The 19,278-nt window shown below is 46.7% G+C and overlaps 1 protein-coding gene, 1 long non-coding RNA gene and 2 other non-coding genes across 7 annotated transcripts; 2 read left to right on the forward strand and 2 right to left on the reverse strand.

Moving 5' to 3' along the window:
- Positions 1–113: 113 nt before the first annotated feature.
- On the forward strand, positions 114–186 carry TRNAK-UUU (transfer RNA lysine (anticodon UUU)). Its single transcript has one exon. It is a non-coding gene; the product is annotated as a tRNA-Lys (tRNA).
- A 181-nt stretch (positions 187–367) lies between these two features.
- Positions 368–440, reverse strand: TRNAK-UUU (transfer RNA lysine (anticodon UUU)). The gene has a single exon. It is a non-coding gene; the product is annotated as a tRNA-Lys (tRNA).
- Positions 441–696: 256 nt separating this feature from the next.
- Positions 697–16,709, forward strand: MDM4 (MDM4 regulator of p53). Of its 4 annotated transcripts, none has more exons than XM_057400621.1 (11): positions 697–931; positions 4,289–4,395; positions 6,829–6,903; positions 7,911–8,044; positions 8,505–8,554; positions 11,189–11,250; positions 12,001–12,097; positions 13,453–13,613; positions 14,094–14,228; positions 14,673–14,753; positions 15,816–16,709. In XM_057400621.1, exons 2-11 carry the CDS (start codon positions 4,321–4,323, stop codon positions 16,368–16,370), a joined length of 1,425 nt encoding a protein of 474 aa, XP_057256604.1. In that variant the 5' UTR covers positions 697–931; positions 4,289–4,320; the 3' UTR covers positions 16,371–16,709. The 4 variants fall into 4 exon arrangements, with proteins under 4 accessions (XP_057256604.1, XP_057256605.1, XP_057256606.1 ...); XM_057400622.1 differs by lacking the exon at positions 697–931 and adding an exon at positions 2,338–2,549; XM_057400623.1 differs by lacking the exon at positions 697–931 and adding an exon at positions 2,338–2,545.
- On the reverse strand, positions 3,037–5,867 carry LOC130594626 (uncharacterized). Its single transcript, XR_008971129.1, has 3 exons — positions 5,756–5,867; positions 5,602–5,674; positions 3,037–3,995 (listed from the first exon to the last, which is right to left on the reverse strand). It is a non-coding gene; the product is annotated as an uncharacterized LOC130594626 (long non-coding RNA).
- Positions 16,710–19,278: the final 2,569 nt, after the last annotated feature.

Consider the following 19,278-nt stretch of genomic DNA (forward strand, 5'->3'; position numbering starts at 1 on the left):
AACGTGGGCTGCAGGAGGGGGCAGGCAGAGGAGCGAAGGTAGCCATGGAGCGAAGGCAGCCGTGGAGCGCGTGGGCAGCGCCATGTATAGGCAGAGGAAAGAACGCCGTCAGAGCCCGGATAGCTCAGTCGGTAGAGCATCAGACTTTTAATCTGAGGGTCCAGGGTTCAAGTCCCTGTTCGGGCGATTGCTTTTCGTTCGGTTTTATTTTTCCCCTTCCTTTCACAATGATTTTTCCCCTCCTCAAAACCCATTTTCCCCCCGGCAGGAGCGGCTCCTACCGCCCGTGGGTCCCGGGCAGTGCCGGAGGGGGGGAATAAAAATATAAACCCACAATAAAGTATAGGAGGTGAAGAAAAATCGCAGTCGCCCGAACAGGGACTTGAACCCTGGACCCTCAGATTAAAAGTCTGATGCTCTACCGACTGAGCTATCCGGGCTCTGCGAGCGCTTCGCGTGGCCCGGTCTTATCAGTGCGCGCGGGCGCGAGGCGGGGCTCGTACCCGGCCGAGGGAGGAGTGCGGGGCGGCTCGTACCGGGCTGAGGGGGCTCGTACCGGGCCGAGGGGGCTCGGGCCGGGCCGGGCCGGGCGCGGTGGCTCCGCCCGTTGTCCCGCGGCTCCGGAGCGGGGTTCGCGCGGGGCGGGGGGGACACGCACCGCTCGGTCCTCCACGGCGGGGGTGGCGGGCGCGCTCCCCGCCCGGGCCCTCCGTCCTCTCTAGGGGTGACTTCCGTTGCGCTCTATGGCGCGGCGGCGCGGGCCCGGTGCCCCGCGGAAGCGCCGTCGCAGCCATGTTGGCTGTGAGGGGAAGCGGCGCCCGAGGCCGCGCTAAGATGGTGGAGAGGAGCCCCCGGGGGGTGTAGGGGCCCCGTCCCCCCCCTTCCCTCCCCCCGGCTGCGGCCCGCCTGGTGCCCATGGAGCAGCTGTAGGGTGAGGCCGCCTCGGGGGCACGGTGCGGGCGGTGCGGGGTGAGAGGATGCGGGGCCGGAGCTCAGCGGGGTCTCCGCTGCTGGCGCCCGAGAGGCGGACGGGAGCACCCGGGCCGGGGTGCGCATTTCTGCGTCAAAATTGGCTTCATGGGCAGAAACCACCCCGACAGATACCCGGTGCTAACGGCAGGAGCCAAACCCGCCTTGCACTGGAGAAACCGCGTCTCGGCAGCAGCATCCTGCGGCCCGGTTGTGCTGGGGGCTCGCTGTGAGCGTGCGGCCACTGCCATGAGAAACGGGCTCCCGAGCTTCGAGTGTTACCGAGCGCTGCTCCTGCTGAGCACTTTGCGCTGTCCGTTGAACTTACGTTAGCTCAAGGCTTCCTGTTGTCTGACAGGTCATGGTTTGCAGGTGGTTGATGCTTACACCAGTTGTTGCAGTAAGAAAAGGACACAAGTGGCTTTGCATTACTGCAAGGCCCCGTGAAGTGGCACCGGGACCAGGCAGCACTTGCTGGGGGGGCATCATGTGGCTCTCAAAGGACATGTATGGACTTGCTGGGAGCCCAGGGATGGGAGCAGGTGAAACCTGTGGCCCTGGAAGCACTGTGACATCACTGGTGGAGCTAGGGATGGAGTAAGGTGGGAGCTACAGGGAGGAGAAATGGGGTTTCTATCGCAGGCTGGGTGAGATGGGTGGGCAGGAGGACTTGTGGGCATGAAGAAGCCCAGGGACTCACACCGAGAGGAGCCAACCTCATTAGCTCCGAGTTGCCACGAATTGGTTGGTTAAAGCCTCCCTCCTGCGTGACTCAGTACGTGGGACAGCAGCTTTGTCCTCGACAGACATTTTGCTTTATTTGAAAGCATGAAAAAGGATGAAGGACAAAACCATCAGACCTTAACCCAGAGTGAGCCATCAGAGGCCATAAGTTATGTCTAGTTTACACTCCCTGTTTTCACTGTGCATCACAACCTGCGGTTTAGTGGGGTTTTGGTCTCTGAAGAGAAAGCACCTCTCCTCACACACCAGGCAGATGACTTGTCCATGTGGCAAGCATGACCATATAAAGTGCTTGGGTGGAAGAAACGGTTGGTTCATGACTCCTTGGTGATTCACAGCTTCCTCCGAGTTATTGCTCTGCTCCAGCATCCATTTTCTTATAGATGCAGCTCCATGTGTAGAGGGGAAGAGCAGTAAATTCACTGGAGCTGTGTTCACTTGGCTGAAGTGAATTCGGGTGCTTCCAGGCTATGACAGGAGATAATGACAGGAGGCAAGGCACGAGTTTGCCTTTCTCTAGTAAACCCAGTACTGAAACAGTTAAAGTGATCTTGAGTTGACTCCCTCAGCCGGGGGTAGCAGTCCGTTTCCCCAAAGGCGGGGCAGGGAAAGCCACTGCTTTCTCCCATTTGTCTGCTTTTCAAACCAGCTCAAGCTCTTACCAGCAGCTGATGTGTTCAGTGACTCCCCTCTGACTCCAGCAGTTAGAGGCAGGAGAAGTTTGAGCCTGGAGGAGCTGAGCCAGGCAAGGCAGAGCTTCTCCAGCACTGCAGGAGCGCAGGGAAGCAGCAGGCCCATCCTCGTGCTCCTCCTGCCAGCAGAGAAGTTCAACGTTGGTGAGTTGGTCTCTGGCTGGTGCAAAGTACAGCTCAGCTTGCACAGCACAGAGGGTCCTGTGGGCAGCTCGTGGTGCAGTGTGCTTGGCGTAACCAAGTAGAAACCTTGCTTAAAAGGTAAGGCACTGGTAGCATGGAAGTAATTTTAGCTGTTATGTCACTTATTTTGGGTTATTACCTAGATCAATGTCGTTTTTCAAACTTTAACATGCTTTAATTAAGCTTTCCTAAATATTTAGATCTGCTTGATCTTTGGGAGTGATTTTATTCCTGCTACTGCCTTACTTCAGAGAAATGCAATGCTGTAAGAACTATCAGTAGCTTCTAACAAACTCATTGCAACTCAGTTTTAATTGCTGGGGCAGGTGAGCCATGGGGTTGGGTGGTTACCAGTGCACAGTAACTTGAATTGGTGCCAGAGCTCAGGTCTCTGTCATTGCCGACTCTCTACACTGCCTGTTCAGCCTGTTTAGTCTACATGGAGATAATTTGGTTACATTCCTCAGGCAGAAGTCTGGTTGTTTTGCAAGCATTCACTCTTTAATATAGCTGCTCATACTGGCTCCCATTCGTTGTAGCTAATGTAAGAACAGACTCATTTACTGCAGCTGGGAAATTCTGTGAAAGAATTTAGATACTGCTTTGAAAGCTTTTGCCTTCAGATTGGAACTCCTGCAGTGGTTGAAAGTCGGCAGTGCTGCCAGATTGCACGTGGAAAAGCTTTCCCAAAGATGCATCTGTATAAGCAAATTCAGGAGCCACTCTTTTCAGTTCATCACATGCTCCGGCCTTAGGCTCACCAAAGGATTTCTTGATGTTGTCTTGCAGAATAGCAACCAGATTCACACTGAAATGGAGATTTTCTTGTAACCGAGTTACTTTTTGCAGTGGCTGCTTAACTGACACCATCCTTTAAGCATAAAGACGTTTTCAAAGGTGTTGTGTGGGGTGGAGCAAACTGGATTGGGCTGTGAACATGAGTCATTAGTGATCATTCTGCATATGAAGCTGTGCTCCCTGGGTGGTGCTGAAACTGATAGGGCTTGACAAATTCAGATAGCTGCAGGACTTCCCCTTTTGTTCCTTTCCAGGAAAGGATCCTTTCACCTGCTCAAACTGTTGGTTTAGAGCCTGCATCTGGGCATTTGGGATGGAGGCTGCAGCAGCAGCTTTTGGCAGGTTTTCAGCCCTTGGCAAAGGCAGGTGGGGAATGTGTTGATTGTTGCAGTCTGCACTGACCACTCCTTTGGGCAATCAGGGAGTTGCTGTCTGGTGATTTGGAATCTGAAGGTTTCCCTTGTGGCTGATTGTGACTCACCTTCTATTCCCCCAACTCTTGACTGCAGAATTTCACCACATTAAGAGTTTGCCAAGAGCCTGATGGAGACTGGCAGTTCCCTTCAGCTGGCAGGTCCCCACGTTCCTCACCATGTTGTGCTGCTGCTCCTTGAGATGGGCAGAGCCAAACCATCCTCAGTGCCACAGGAAATCGGTCACAGTTGTTTCCTCATGGCTGTTTGTCCAGCACTGGGCAGCTGGATGCAGCTTGGCTAAGGCAAAGCAGATCCAGTTTCAACAGAGCACATTAGGGGCACAGAAATATTAGCATTATACAGCAGCCATTTAAGAGATGCATGCAGGGCTAATTTTAAACTCTCATTTCCTGAAGCTTCTAAGAAGTGGAAGTGGTTGAACTCAAGAGCAGGTTGCTGGTACATGAACGTTCCTCTCATTTATAGGTCTCTGCTCTAAATAGCTCATCACTGCCACGATGACATCTCCAAGCTCTGCCCAGCATCCAGCAGCTGAGAATGCCTGCAGAATAGCACTTGGACAAGCTAACCAGGTAATTGCCTCTCCCACTTACTCTCACTGCTTTCTCCTTGCTAAAGCAGCAATTTCTTCCATCAAATTCAACCTCTTTGGGTACATTTAAGTTAGAAGAACTTAGCTTAATGGAGTAGGGCTTTTATTCTGAGGAGCTGTGTTACTCTCACTATCAGATCAAGGATTTATGAACATTAAAGGGGAAGGAGGGGAAAACTGCACTTCAGATTGGCCAGAGGAGAAATTGTATAATGCATATTTTTGTGCTGGACCTGTACTTGAAGTATTCTACATACAGCATCCCCCTTAATGCTGGGCTCTTTGTGACAGTTGTAGTGGGGCTGTGTAACCTTGCATGCTGACCTTTGTCTAATCAGTAATGCCTCCTTTGTACTACTCCTCTTATTGACTATTCCTAGAATTTCCTTGGAACAAAAGGTAGTTGTATCCCTGAGCCAAGGTCACCATGATAAGTGTGTCTTAATACCATATTGACAGCCAGTCAGAAAAGAGAAACATGCAAATAACAGGAAAAATCTCATCTAAAATGCTTCTCCAGGACAGGCATCCAACCTTCCAGAGCCAATTCATTGTACAAACCATCTCTACAACATGAAGGGATGTGGCAGGACTGGAAATAAGCTGATGGGAAGTAGAGAGCCTCCCATTTGAAGCTTAATTTAGAAGCTTTGAAATGTAGCCAAGTCAGATATGCTTATTTAGCCAATTCACTCTGCATGCAAAAAGTAAATAGGCTCTGATATTAGTAGCAAAATATTGATTGTCACCACTCAGTGTCCCAGACAGTGTGGATTAAACACTTCCATTTTGACTTTACTGTGGTAGCTAAGGGCTCATTTTAAAATGAGCAAGCTAACTAGGTTGCTTCTTTAATCAGAAAGAGATGTACAAGAAGTTACTTCAAATCCATTTGAGAGTGGTCATTAGAGAAATGAATGAGTGCAAACACATAATTTCCTCTTATTAAAATCATGTGCTGTAACAAGCACTTGAGCTGTGCTGAGCTTTTTCCTAGAGAAAAGCTGTTCTTGAGAAAGAGACTTGGGGCTGGACATGAGCTGTTCTGTTTGAGCTTGAAAATGCATTGAGTAAATACAATAAGGAGAAAACAGGCAAAGCAGACACATCCACATTTCAGAAAACAGAAATATTTTGCCAAATACCATCTGAGAGCCAAGTGATAAACAAACCCTGCTCTTCTTACCTAGTGCAGGAATATGGTGCTGCAGCTCAGGCTGTCTCTTAAGGAGATGGAGGACTGCAGGCAGGCTCTGCTCCTGGGGAAAGGAAGTTGGGTTTACCATTGCATTTATATAAGCAGAAAAAGAGGAGTGGGTGTGAGACACAAGTGAACCCACCTAACACTGATGAGTGAGGGCTTCACAGCTGGTACAGATGACATGCCTTGAGAGGATAAACCTGCCCAAAGTGCAAGGGAAACAGCAATGAACATGGTGTGCTGAGGACTGGGCTTTCTGTCCTGAGACAGATTGAAATGTCTTCCTGCACTAGCATCTGATAGACAAGGAGAACAAAAGAGGTTCAGTGTGGGAAGCATCCCTTAGTGTACAATGTACAATAAAATTGTACACAGCTGTGTAGCGTTCAAACAGTGGGTGCACAAGGCACAGGATCATGTGGTGGCACTCTCCTAGGAATTGTTGGAATTCTTGTGGAATAAATGAAGTAGCAGGATGGGGGGGAGTGAGAAGCTATTTAAAACTTGGTGCTGTTTTATATAGCATCATCTACTCAGAGCTGCTTGGGGGTGTGGGTGAAAGCTAAAGGGCTTGTGGAGCAGTTGCATCGTTCTCAGGGTGCTTTCTGTTTTATGGAATGAAAGATTCTGCTTTATGACTGAGCTGCACAGAAAATGCAGGTTCTCGGTGTTCATTAACCACGCCTTCTGTTTGATTCACTCTTACTATGTGCTTGTTCATGGAGCCTAATAAATACATAGGTCTGTACAGAGCAGATCTCACTTATTCACTGCATTAATAGAGGAAATTCAGGCACACTGCTCTTGAAGTTGCAATGTGAATGCACCATCCCTCATTGCTCCTGAGTAGATGACTCACTACATTTGGTTAGTCACTGCTCAGGACTCCATACATACCAAGGATCTGAATTTCCAGTCTTCCCTCCCAGGATGAATGACATCAAAGTTAATGGGACAATGTGAGTGATTAAAGCCTTTAGAGCTGGCTGTCTGTGCAGATTCCTTGTGAAAACGAATCCCAGCCTTCAGCAGGTTAGCCTGAGGCAAGCAGTGCTTTCCACGACCTCCACCTCATCCCTGGCTTGTCAGCTCTGTGCTTGCTGTGTCTTGGTCACTTGTGTTTGCTGGCTGTGACACCAGGCACACGTGTCAGGGGGCTTCCTCTCACTGCTTTGGGTCATTCAAACCAAATTCTGTGGTTTATTCTTTCAGGTGCGGCCCAAACTGCCACTTCTGAAGATTCTGCAGGCTGCAGGCGCCCAGGGGGAAACCTTCACACTGAAGGAGGTGGGCTCAGCTTCGGGGCACTGGAAGGGTGCCCTTCCTTGGTTGTTTGGCAGGTGGCTCTTTGTGGGGAAGGGGTGGGACTGGCTGCTTTCAGTACTCTGAAGCCCTGTCTGCAAAACCAGGGATCCTAAGGGATAGCCATAGGATCAGCCATAGTGCTGATCGTAAATGGCTTTGAGAGCCCCTGGAGGAATTAGAATAGAAGAAAATGATTTATCCTGGAAAAACTGTCTTTAGAGAAAGCAGGGATGGGATAGCCACATCCCTGAGGGAGCGCAGGAGATGCCGTTCAATTGTCTTGCTCTCTGCTCAGTGCATGAAAGCCTCAAGAATTGGATTCCTGTTGAATTTTTCTTCCAACTTTCCTTTGAAATGGCCTGTCAGCTAAACCTCAGAGAATTCATTTCTTTTCAGCTTAAAATGCAATATGTGTACAAGATTAAAACCATGACACTGTGATTTACGAGAGTATCCTGTCTGCAAAGAATCACATGCACAGGGTTTTCATTATGAATGTGTCAGATACTCCTGCAGAGCCCCATGGCTTAGTTTAAATACTTAAAGGCATTGAAATAACTTATTTAGTTCCTAAAAAACTTTGCGAAACCAAATTGAATGGTTTAAATGGGGAGAGTTGAGTATTAAATGCAGGTTACTTGTATAGATTCATGTTTTAACTTGGTTAAGTCTGATCTGTTGTAGCTGGCAGTGTCCCCTGGCTCTCAGAGGATGTTTCCTCTCCGTCATTCTTTGTGATACCAATGCACTAGTTTTTCCTTCTTGTCAAGTGTTAATAGTTACAAACCTTATAGCAGTATGGTAAAGCATAACTCCCCCTTGGTTGGGAGACACCAACAATTTGCAGATGTGCATAAAAAGCAGGTACAATTTGACTCACACTATAGGGTAGCAGGATACAAGTATCAGAAACTAAAGCAAATGTACAGGGTCTTTTGTGGTTTGGTTTCAGCTGCAGATAGGGCTAACAGTATGTTATGTGTCCACAGGTTATGCATTACCTAGGACAGTATATCATGGTGAGGCAGCTATATGACAAAAGGCAGCAACACATGGTCTATTGTGGAGGAGATCAGCTGGGAGAACTGCTGGGATTGGAGAGCTTCTCTGTGAAAGATCCAAGGTAGGAAAAAGTCACCTTTGTAATGTTGTATTACAGAGGTTGCGGTGACAGGAAACTCTTGGTGTCACTGTTGCTGTTCATCATTGGATAAACCTTGTGAATACCAAGTGTTCTGCTCAGTGGCTTATTGATAATGCTCTTGACAAGTTTGAGCTGAGCTCCTTTGTTATCAAGAGCCTGTTCTGAATGGTGCAGACAGTGAGCTGCTGAAGGTGACATCTTTTCCCCCTTTTATTTCTGCATCTTCTCAGGCCCTTGATCTCACACGTGAGTAAAAATCTGTATCCTTCAGTTAAATTCTGAGCTAGACTTCTCTGTAGCAAGATTTTAGGAGTGGCAGAAAACCCCTCTGCAGTTCCCAGTCTGTCTGGTTAATAAAAGAGAGTTTCAATCCCTGGTTGAAAAGTGGAATGCTGTTTGGGATTGTGGATGTACTCAGCTGGCACCTTCTTTCCCACAGCCCAGTCTATGAGATGCTGAAACGGAACCTGACTTCTGCTGCAGTGGCAGGTAGGTTTGTCACAGTATGGGCAAGTATATTCAATGTAGTGTTGATGTAACTTGGGTAAGTAATGATATTCAGAAAAGAGAAATGTTTCTGAAGTTGAACCAAACTGCTGCTGAAGGCTTTGAGTAGACAATCTCGTTGAGTCTGTGTCTTTTCTGTGTGTGCACCATCAGTAGCTGTGATATGACATCAGTTAACTGTCTGAGTAACGTGGCTGCCTGTGACTTCTTTCTCTCACCTCATTTTATAGTTGGATAGTCTTGAGACAACATCAGAGTGCTGGAAACCCAGCCTGATTCTGCGAGCCAAGGAGGGCTGGACTTTAGTCAAACACTTGAGCCTTTAAAGGTGACTTTTGTTTTCCCAGCTCATAAGAGAAACCAAATCTATCTACATCAAAACCCCTTTAGTCATAAATTAAGATTTATTCTAACTTAATCTCAGCTGATGACTTCCTTGCAGCCAGAGCCCGTTATATGGGTGGTAATCTTCATTGGCTAAAAAGACTTCTGATGAAACTACAAGTGTGCAGATCATGAGGGAGTTGTGGAGTTGTGTGCCCTACTTCCTGAGGTCTCTCAGCAGATAGTATGGACTTGGTTCTTCATAAGGGCTTAGTCTGTATTTGCACATGTATACAAAAGCTTGTGCAAATTTAGAGACTGAGAAAACACAGCTCTGAAGTGCTCAGTTCTCTGCTTATATAGGAGAATCTTCCTAAATGGACTCGGTCTAAACACGTTACCTGCAGGATAACTGTGCTGTTTCCTTTACTGGTGATGCCCTGCCCTCTTCCCTACAGGCAGTGTATGTGGATCCCAGTGAAACCCTCTCCTCTGCTGCCCTGTCCCCTTTTACTTGGTGTGTGCCTGTGGCTGGGTGTGTGTGGCTGCGTGTGCGAGTGTGCTCCAGTCCTGGTGTAACTACCTTGAAACCTGCCAAAGGAAGCACTGTTCCTTTAGGGGCTATGATCCCTGAGTTATACCACTGTGTCTGCTTGTGTGTGTGTATGTGTGTGCATGATTTAAACGAAACACTCTTGGCAGACCTTTGACAAATACGTAGGTAAGATGACCCTAGGTGGTGTTTTACCTTCGTTGCAACATAGGAATAACTGGAAGTGCCATAGAGCTTGAAGAGGTCTTCATGTTCCATAATAGCTGCTTGTATTCATTAGTCAAATTAGAGCTTATGAGCACAGCATTTTGCAGGTTATCTCGCCCACTTCTTTTAAGTACACTTGTAGAAAGCAAGGGACTGCAGAACATCTTGGTAATAAAGAGGAAGCTCTGACAGAATGCTCTTTATCAGATGGTGCCCTTACTTAGCAAGCTTCTGCTTAAGTGACTCACCTGAGGTAGACTCAGGAATATCTTACTTTAAGGACATTTTGTATAGTATGTGTTGGCTTGAAGAAAGGAAGCCTTCCAGTAAGTGGAGTGTTTTTCCACACAGTATTTAAGGCTAATTTGCATTATTGCATTATAGTTTGTCATGTTAGAAGGGTCAGTCTTCACCTCTTCTAATATCACTGCAGAGCCAAACCACTTATGGACGAGCCAGTTGGCTTCTGTTTTCCTTCAGGTATTAAATAATCAGTGACTGCAGCAGCTGTAGGGTGATGGAAGAGAAGACAGGGAAGCTGAGCTAATGCATGGAGAGCAGACCATGTGAGACAGAACCATGTCGTGTGGTTCTGTATTCTGGTCCATTTTGTGGATACTTTGAGGTCCACTTTTCTGCCTATAGCAGCAGGTTTCAGTACCAGTGCTATGATTCATGAATGAATGGGACTGTTCCTGCCAGCCTGGCATTCAGCAGGGAATTTCCCTGCTGGATTAAAAGGAGATCCAGCAGGAGCCATGCTTCAATCTTTTTTTCTCTAGCACATCTTTCTGTTTAAAGGGTGACTTCACAAGTGCAGCTCTCCTATTGTGTAGGAAGATTTCTGGTAATGTGACTGTTCTTGCTGTTGAGGTTGGCCTTTTAATTAACTCTTGGGGCCAGCATAATCATCTGGATTAAATTGTGTTCCGGATGTGTACACAGTTACCCAGGGAAGAGCTTGCTGTGCATGGAATTTTCCCTCCTGTAGTCTAGGAATTGTTCTTCATGCCCAGGCTTTTAAGAAAGATGTTTTTCGGTCTCATCCTGAGGTGCAGGAGGTGGTGTCCTCAGGTATTTATAAAGATCTTCCTCTTATCTGTTCACCACCTTCAGCATGGATCTGATCCAGCCTTCACAAGAGGTCCCCACACTCTGCTGTTGCTCTGGGTTTCTGCCTCTGTGCAGATCTTTTGCAGAAAGGGCTTAGAGCTTGTGATGGCAGGACAGCCAGCAGGAAAAGTAGTTTTTCACCTTGGGAAGGAGGAGGTTCTGTGAGTTTTCATGAAGCTTCATCTCCAAGGAGGCACAGACTCTGGGTTGCATAGGCTAATGCCTCTGTGTGTACCTAGCAAAACTGGAGTAATGCCTCTCTAGGAGATGGCCAGCTCTCTTAAGGAAGAAAGAGCTCTCTGAAAGGCTTCCTTCGAGGTCTGCCAAGCCTGGCTCGTTGGTTGCTTGCTGAAGACCCTGTGTTGTGAGAATGGTTATTACCAGGGAAGGTTTTTTCTTTTGTTTTACCTGCCATCTAGATGCTGCACAGAGTCTCGCAAAGGAACAGAGCGTCGATAAGCCAAGCCAAGACCAGCTGAAGGTAAACCCACTGCCTGGTGGTTTCTTTTGTTGTACAGAGTGCCCCTTCTCTGTACCTGTGCATGGTGGACTGCCAGAACTTTGTGCTGCTTGGCTGCCAGGTCCTCACCTTCCTGAAAAGTTCTTGGAGTCCACAGAGCAGGGACAGAGTGACCCTTCTCTGTTCTCTTCATAACAGAGTACCAGTCTCTGAGCGCGTTTCTCGGGGTGTAGCACTTCTAGTCCTCAGTTCCTCCAGCGTGCTCTGTATTTTCATGTCTTTCCCCCGCTCTCTCCCACCCCTTCTCTGAGTAGGAATTGCCAAATAATTAAGCTTTCTAAAACGTGTGACCAAGTTTTGTGTTTAGGAGGATTGTTTTCAGAAGCTTTCAGGCAGAATCTGAAACCTAGGAAAAACCTTTGCACATTCAATATATCCAGGTATATTGTGGGATTCACTGGGTCTGATCCAGGAGGTGTCTGTTCACACTGGGGGCCAGAGAATCAGAAAAGATCATGGTGTCACTGCATTAAGATGGCAACTTTGGAACTTTTGCCACTCTTAAGGTTTTTCCTAGGTTGCAAGTGTATTGTTTGTGCTGGTACAGATGCATTAGCCTTCTTAAAGGGTTAATAGTGTGTAGTTGTTCAGAAACCTTTCATAACTTCTTGGTCTTGTACTGCAGCTGGTGACTCGGAATGGAAGTGCTACATCCCCTTGTCCCTATAAGCTCTGCTGGACTAACATCTCTTTTTTCCTTCCTTCATGCAGTTCAGCCAGCAAGAAGGTTCTGACCCTGGCATCATGGAAGGTGAAAGCAATCCTGCTGCTTTGTCTACCTCAGAGCAAAAATGTGAGCATTACGAAGGTGAGTGCCAGCTCTTCTGCAGTAACACAGTGTGTGCAGGCTCTTGTGCTGCTTCTCCAATGGGACACTTTGAGCTCTGCATCAGCAAAATGCTGGAAGAGGGTGTTGGGAGACTAATGAAAACCTGTTGTGGAATATAATCTTTAAAAATCAGAGGTTTATGCTAAAGATTGAGAGAACTGCAAATGCTCGCCAGAGGGGTTTGATGATAGATGTGTATTGTAGCTTGGCTATTTGGTCTCATAAATAAACAAACACTTTGAATAAAATGGCAGGTTAAGCCTCAAAACCACATCTGTCACTAAACAGTGCCATGAAAAATCTCACAGACCTTGCTGCAGGGTGTTGTAAATGTTGGAATTATACTTGCATCCATTTATCTTCCCAAGGGACTCTCTGCTCTGATTACACAGAACACAGCCTGAGCAGGCTGCTGTCATTATCTGCAAACCAGTCAGGGAACTGAATAACAATGGAATGCTTTTTCTCCCCAGCTTAAGTGTAATACAGCTCCTTCATATTTAGACATTTCCTTTGTTTTAATGTCTGGGGATTTCTTGCTGGTTCACTTGTATGAATTGCTGGATGTTATGGAAGCAATTTTCCTGTTGTTCTACTTTTCTGTTCTCATGTCGTCCTCATATCAAGGAACCTAATTTGTAAAACCAAATCTTTGCAAGAGTGGGTATTTCCAGATCAAATGAGAGTGGTAGATATTTTCCTGGCTGCAAGTACAAAAGAGATAGGAACAGTCCTTGTCTGTGCCTTTGAAACTCTTGGCACTGAACAGAGATAGATTCAAGGTTATCTTGAAATTCAGACTGGTGAGTTTAGGATCATAGACTAAACTACATGGGCTAAAAAGGAGGCTGAAGCATGAGGTTATGGAGGATGGATTCTTGCCTTCCTGCTTCTTTTGGGGCAAGTTTGAGAATTGAGGAGCTCCCATCACTGGGAATTTGAACTAAATTTGAAACAGTTCTGTCTGCATCTTAAGTCACTCAAGGCTCGGTGTTGACTTGGTTACATCTCTGAAAGAAGTGGTCATGGTTCTGTGTTGAGTCTTAAGGTAAAGCTGAAAAGGACCTGTACTGTTCGAGAAACACTGGGAGCACTGGGATGCTTCTATGCCTCTCACAGTCACTGGCTGTGCAGTGACTGTTGGGAGATGCATGAGTACAGATGTGTTGCAGATGTAACATCCCAGTGCACTCATGCAAATCCCAGAGCTTGTAGAGTAACTGGTTGTAAGGAGCAAGAAAGATTGCTAAAATGAGGTGGGGCCCAATTTTGCTCTGCTGGTCTCTTAAATAATGTAGGTGTGGCATGACTTAGATTCTACTTGGCTCTTACAGACAAAGACTTAATAGAAAACCTCTCTAAAAGCAAGAAGCCTAAACTGGACCTAGTGTTTGAGGAATGGGATGTAGCTGGTCTTCCATGGTGGTTTTTAGGCAACCTCAGAAGCAATTACAAGTCCAGAAGTAATGGATCAACAGATATTCAGACTAACCAGGTGTGTAGCCATTTTAAATAGGCGTGCTGTGTTCTCTTCCTCTCCTCTTTTGGGTTCCAAGTAAATAAATGATTCTTATTCTTTCTTTCCCCTTCCCACTCCAGGATTTTCAGCCTCTCCCTTGTGTGTTCCTGTCCTAGCCTTTCATATCAGGTGGATGGTTACCTTTAGTGCTCTGAAATAAACTAGGTGCTCTTGGGAGGCTGTGTTCAGCCCTTGGAGGTCCTTCTGCACTCCGGAGTACTGGTTGTATGTCAGGAGTTGCCCATCTTCTGGGTTCAGAGTTGTGTGCAGATGGTTGTAGTGTGGTGCCCAGCAGCTTATGGCTAGAAGGGGGAATCCTTTCCTTCCCAGGGGTGACTGGAGAAGCTGCCCAGGGCTGAGCAGGCTGTTAGTGATGAAAAGGGGAGAGGTGTGATAGCTGTGGTGCTGGTACTGCTGCTGAGCTCAGAGTGGTCTCCCCTGTTTGTTTACCAATAGGACATAGACACTGCCATCGTTTCGGATACTACTGATGACTTGTGGTTCCTTAATGAATGCTCATCGGATCAGAACAGTGCTGCAGTCAAGGTGGAAGCAGTTGACTGCGAGGAAGTGAAGGAAGGTGACCAAAAGGTACCTCTTCAAAGAGCCACAGTGCTTGGGTTCCACAGCCTGGCCTTGTTTAGTTGATCTCATGGTACTGTGCCTGTCTTGGAGGAGGTAGATCTATAACCATCCAGAGCTGAAAGGGTGAGATTGGTTATGAGTGTTGAAAGGATTGAGTTTCTTCCATGGAAATTAATAGGACCACTCAGGTGCGTATGTATGTGTATTTGTAAGGTTCTTGTGTGCATCAGGGAGAGGTTTGAGTTGACCGCAGGCAGACATGGCTGTAACTCAGCCTAGCAAGGCTTAGTAACGTTTTGTAATGGATTCAGTATATAAAATGGCTTTTGATTCACTTACAGAAATGACTTAATTATCACGGTGGTGATGTATTTATTTTAGTTTTGGTGTACAGTGCCACCATAGATAGAGATGATTCCACCTCTTTAACAATGCTTCCACTCTTTCCAGGTGACTGAGGGTATCTGTTTGAATGACTTTGAAGATTCTCAATGCTTAAGTGATGACACAGATACAGAAGCTGCTTCTGAGGTAGGCATCCTTTAGGTCAGCATTCCTTGCTTGGAGTGTGCTGCATCCTTGCTATAGTAGTAAAAACCTCATCCTACAGCTGCTGCTGGTTGTGGTAGGAAAAGCTGATTCTTGCACAACTTTCAAAGGCCAACCCCCCCGACCCCCAATCAAGTCAAAAGCAGGTTTTTTATAAACTGCATTGAGGAATGTAGAGAAGTTGGCTTGACCTTTGGGATTAGAGAATCTCACCCCATTTTGCTGAGATACTTTGGCCGTTGTCAGGAGGACAGAGCACAGCTCTTTTCCCCCTTTAAATGAAGAAGGTGGGAAGAGAGAATAAGCAGTAATTACTGGATTGTCACCACTTTCTACTACCCCATTCCTCACCTGAATTCCTTCATACTGAGGGACATAAAATCTGTATTCCTGCATATGTTCTGTTTTGATCCAAGTCTTTTCTTCCTGCCTTTTGGGGTTTTGTTGGAAGTCAGCAATGGTGTGTCATGATGCTCTTTGCTGCTGATGGCACCCTAAGTTTTAAGCTTAATTTTCTAGTCTGTGCACCGTTGACAAATAAAGATGTCCCTGGCACTGGACAGCTGAATCACAGCTCTGAACTTGGGCAGCTCTTGCCTTTGCTACGTGGGGTAGTCGAGTAAGCTGCTATTAGTTGTACAGATTGAGCAGATGCTAAGTGATTAGTGAGTCTGGGAAATGTATTCCTGACTGATTCCAGGAGCTCTACGCTTGAATTTAGAGTGAGATGCTGAAAATTCAATAAACTGCACAGCTTGAGAACATTGTATTCTTCCAAAGTGCTGAAGGCCGGGAGGGAGGAAGGGCATATTTTAATGCGTAAGAGATCTGCATCTGTAAAATGCACAGGGGTGGCCAGATTCTCTTCAAGCTTTCGAGCTGGTGATAATCAAACCAGCAATCACACATTCACCAGCTTATGCTTGATATTAAATGTCCTTTTTTGATGAATCTTACTAGCTTCTTTTCCTGTGTAGAGGAAATGAGTTGTATGCAGGAATACTCTAACTTCTGCTGTTTTCGTCTGCCTCACTCATTCCTCAGGACTGTTGGCAATGCACCAAATGCAAGAAGTTTAACTCTCCAGGCAAACGGTACTGTTACCGCTGCTGGGCCTTGCGGAAAGACTGGTACTCAGATTGTCCCAAACTGGTTCATTCTCTTTCCCTGTCCAGCATTGATGCTATCCAAAACAAACAGGATGATGAAGCGATCGATGTCCCGGACTGCCGAAGGACTATTTCAGCTCCAGTTGGCCAACCCAAAGAGCTGTACGTGGTAGAAACCAAATCACGTGTAGATCCCCGCAGCTCTATTGAGTCTTTGGATTTGGCACAGGAATGTGAAAGCCAGGAGTCTTTGTTGCATTTCACTGAGCATAAAAAGGAGGAGGAAATTCAGTCTTTAGAGAGTATCAAAAAATTGCTGAACCCTTGCTTCCTGTGCCATCACAGACCACGGGATGGGAATATTGTCCATGGAAGGACTGCTCATCTTGTGGCCTGTTTCAAGTGTGCAAAGATGCTGAAGAAAAAGAGATCACCGTGCCCTGTGTGCAGGAAAGACATTGAGATGGTGATCAGGATCTTTATGGGGTAGTTGTGCGAGTTCAGGCCTTCTCCCCCAAAAGATTGCACACAGGTTTCCTTGCACTCACACCAACCCTGACTTCAGAGCTCAGACAGGGAATACCAAAGAGAAGTAAGATTCAAATCTGACCAAGAGCATGGAGAAATCCTTTACATTCAATGAAGCAGCATCCACATTTCAAATGTCCATTTAAATTAAAGCCCATGGGGAGCAGGGAGCAACTGGCACATTGGTATCTCAACATCCCAGCTTTGAAGTTGTCTAAATGTTCTGATTTCAGCTCAGTGCTGTCACTGGGATGCTCTGTTCTGACAACTGGCTCTTGAAGAAAGCAAGTTTTGGAAAGAGTTAGAACTTTGGCTGCTGGAGTGGTGTTCTCCGGTGAGTCAAACCCTGTGCAGTGCCTTTGAAGGGGGGAGTCTGCCTCTGAGATGCATACATATATGCAGGGGTGGGAAAGAGGGTCCAAGCATCAGTTCTCCTCAGGGCAGTGAGAACTAAACAACCTGGCTTCTGATTCTTTCGTGTGGTTTAACGTAGGTTTGTTAGATAAGGTGAAGGTCCTTCTGCTACCAGTCTTGAAATAAGCCCTCCCAGATTTTTAATCCATAGCTATCTCAGGTCCCAGATCAGATGGCAACAGCATAGGCTGTTAGGTTTTGCTTTGATATTGGATCTTTTCATTGGTATCGATTCTTCTTTTTCCCATTTAAATCCAGGTCTATGTCACCTAGCATAGCTTTGCTGAAGCCTGTCCAGCATTAGCTCAGAATCTGTTCTGCCAGCTGGATTAATTGAGAGCTCTGTGCATGTTTGGGGATGTTCTCATAGCTCTGTGCTTACAGCACCGTTGCAGCTCCTGTCTGCCTCATCTTGTCAGATTAAATATGCTCAATTCAGAGCATGATGTAGTTTTAAAGACAGGATATGAGCCTCTGAGGTAAAAAAATGGTGATTTCTGTAAAGCACTGACTGCAGCTGGTTAGTCTGTGGGCTGTGCTTGGTGTCAGTCTGAGATCACATCCTAGAGTGTGTGCTCAAACCTTTTTGTTCTGCAGGGTTTTGGAGGGCCTGTATCATGCAGCAGTAGCAATAGTGCCTTCACCATTCAGGTACACAGGCATTTGCATTCAGTACAGTGCATAGAATAAACCCTGTTTCATCATCTCTAGAATTCCCTCTCTAGTCTAAGAAGCACACCTGAAGACAGAAAAAGAGAAGGTGATGCTCATACCTTGGTGCTTCTCTAGGCTGTTCCCCTTGTCTCCACACTCCGTGCATGGGTCCAGCCCCGCAGGTCAGGGGTGCAATGAGACACCCGGATCCTGTCCAGCAGAAGGTCCTGATGGTAGAGTTGTTTCTCTGCAAAGATAACAGAGTAGGTGCTATATACAATCACTGCCTATCACTGCCAAAAGTCAGATCAACTTCATGTTTTGCATAGTGTTGTGATGATTTCTCTGTTGGCTGTACTTTAGACTGTTGTTGTTGGCTGTTATTTACAGTTGTGTTTTAACTGTTGGAGGATACCTGGTGTTTAGGTGTACTATCTGTAAGTCCATGGGAATCAATCCACATGGAAAAGCTGATTTATTGCTCCCTTAACTAAAGGGCTTTTCAATTGCTGGTGATGCACTTTAGTCATGCTGAGATCAGCAGCGTGGAATCACCGAAGGGAGTTCCTGCTGGCTAGTTCCTGTCCTTGGGAGGCTATCAGGCTCCGCAGGGCACAGGGTGGCACTTTGTGGCACTTCTGAATGCTGTGAATTCCCCCTCGCCCCGATAGCTTCTAAGAACTGAATGTTTGCTAAAAGCAGGTTTAGGGAATTGTTCCGGTCTCGCTGCACTGAAAAGCATGTGATTTGTGGTGATCAAAACCCAAAAAGTCCAGAGCGTTTAAGTTTCGATAATGGGCTGGAATGTCTCTACCAAGCCCCTTCTGAAGGGCTGTGTGCACTTCCCATTACCAAGTTGTTTTCAGTGTGGCAGTTCAGGATAAGGAGCAAATTGCAAGAAAAGTTGGAGTGTAACAATCTCTGTGACTTCTTGTTCAGTAGAACCACGGTGTTTACAACCTGCATTTGTCAAGTTCTTCTTTCTTTTTAGCTGAAGTACTAGTGGACATAAGATGATGTTACTGTTGATTTTCCTTCCTATAGAAGAATAAGCTATTGCAGTGCAAGCACACCATGTGTAGCTGTAACTGCCCAGGTTGTGGCTGGGGCTTGGAGGCTGGGGAGAGGTTTAGTGCAGGGAAAGGAGAGAAGAATGTTCTATTGCTTTAAGTCTAAATAAGTAGCAATGTACCAAGAGCTGCTCTTCTGGCACTAGTTAGGAAGGGCAGATTTCAGGTGTGGTTGAAGTAGCTCAAAGCATGCAGTGATCACCCTGAGCTTACAGCACAGACGGGACATTGGCCAGGAAGCGTTGTCACCTCTTTTCTCCAGATGTGGCTGTTAATGTGGGGTCCCAGTTCAGAAACTCTGTTCTTCTGGAGGTGCTGAGCATTTGCCTGTCTCACGTAGATGAATTCAGAGCTCAGGGGGTGGACTTTGGTTCTCTGAATATTCCATTGGTGTCTGATAGCAGATGAGTTCTTCTCTCACAGTGGGTTTACTATGAAGTGCAATATGAGAGGAGAGCTCCTTGGTAACCTCCAGCAGTGATTGCAGCACATCTCCTAGGAGCAGAGTTGGCTGGCAATGCCCAGACTAAAAAGGTTTATCTGTTTCACTGCTCTTTTTGTCTTCAGAGACATTGGTTGCTGTTCCTCAGGAGCCTGCTGAGGTCTCTTGGCACAAGTGTACTGTAGGTCAGGTTTCACGTACTGATCCCTCTGCTTTTCAGCCACTTTTGCCTCCAGTTATCCCCAGAACCAGCGAAATCCTTCCTTTGGTGGGTACTTAAGTTCGGTGTG

The sequence above is a fragment of the Pezoporus wallicus genome, unplaced genomic scaffold (genome assembly GCF_028554395.1).
Source record: "Pezoporus wallicus isolate ANWC-B61680 ecotype Strahan unplaced genomic scaffold, APGP_CSIRO_Pwel_v1 scaffold_7736, whole genome shotgun sequence".
NCBI classification, from domain to species: Eukaryota; Metazoa; Chordata; class Aves; order Psittaciformes; family Psittacidae; genus Pezoporus; species Pezoporus wallicus.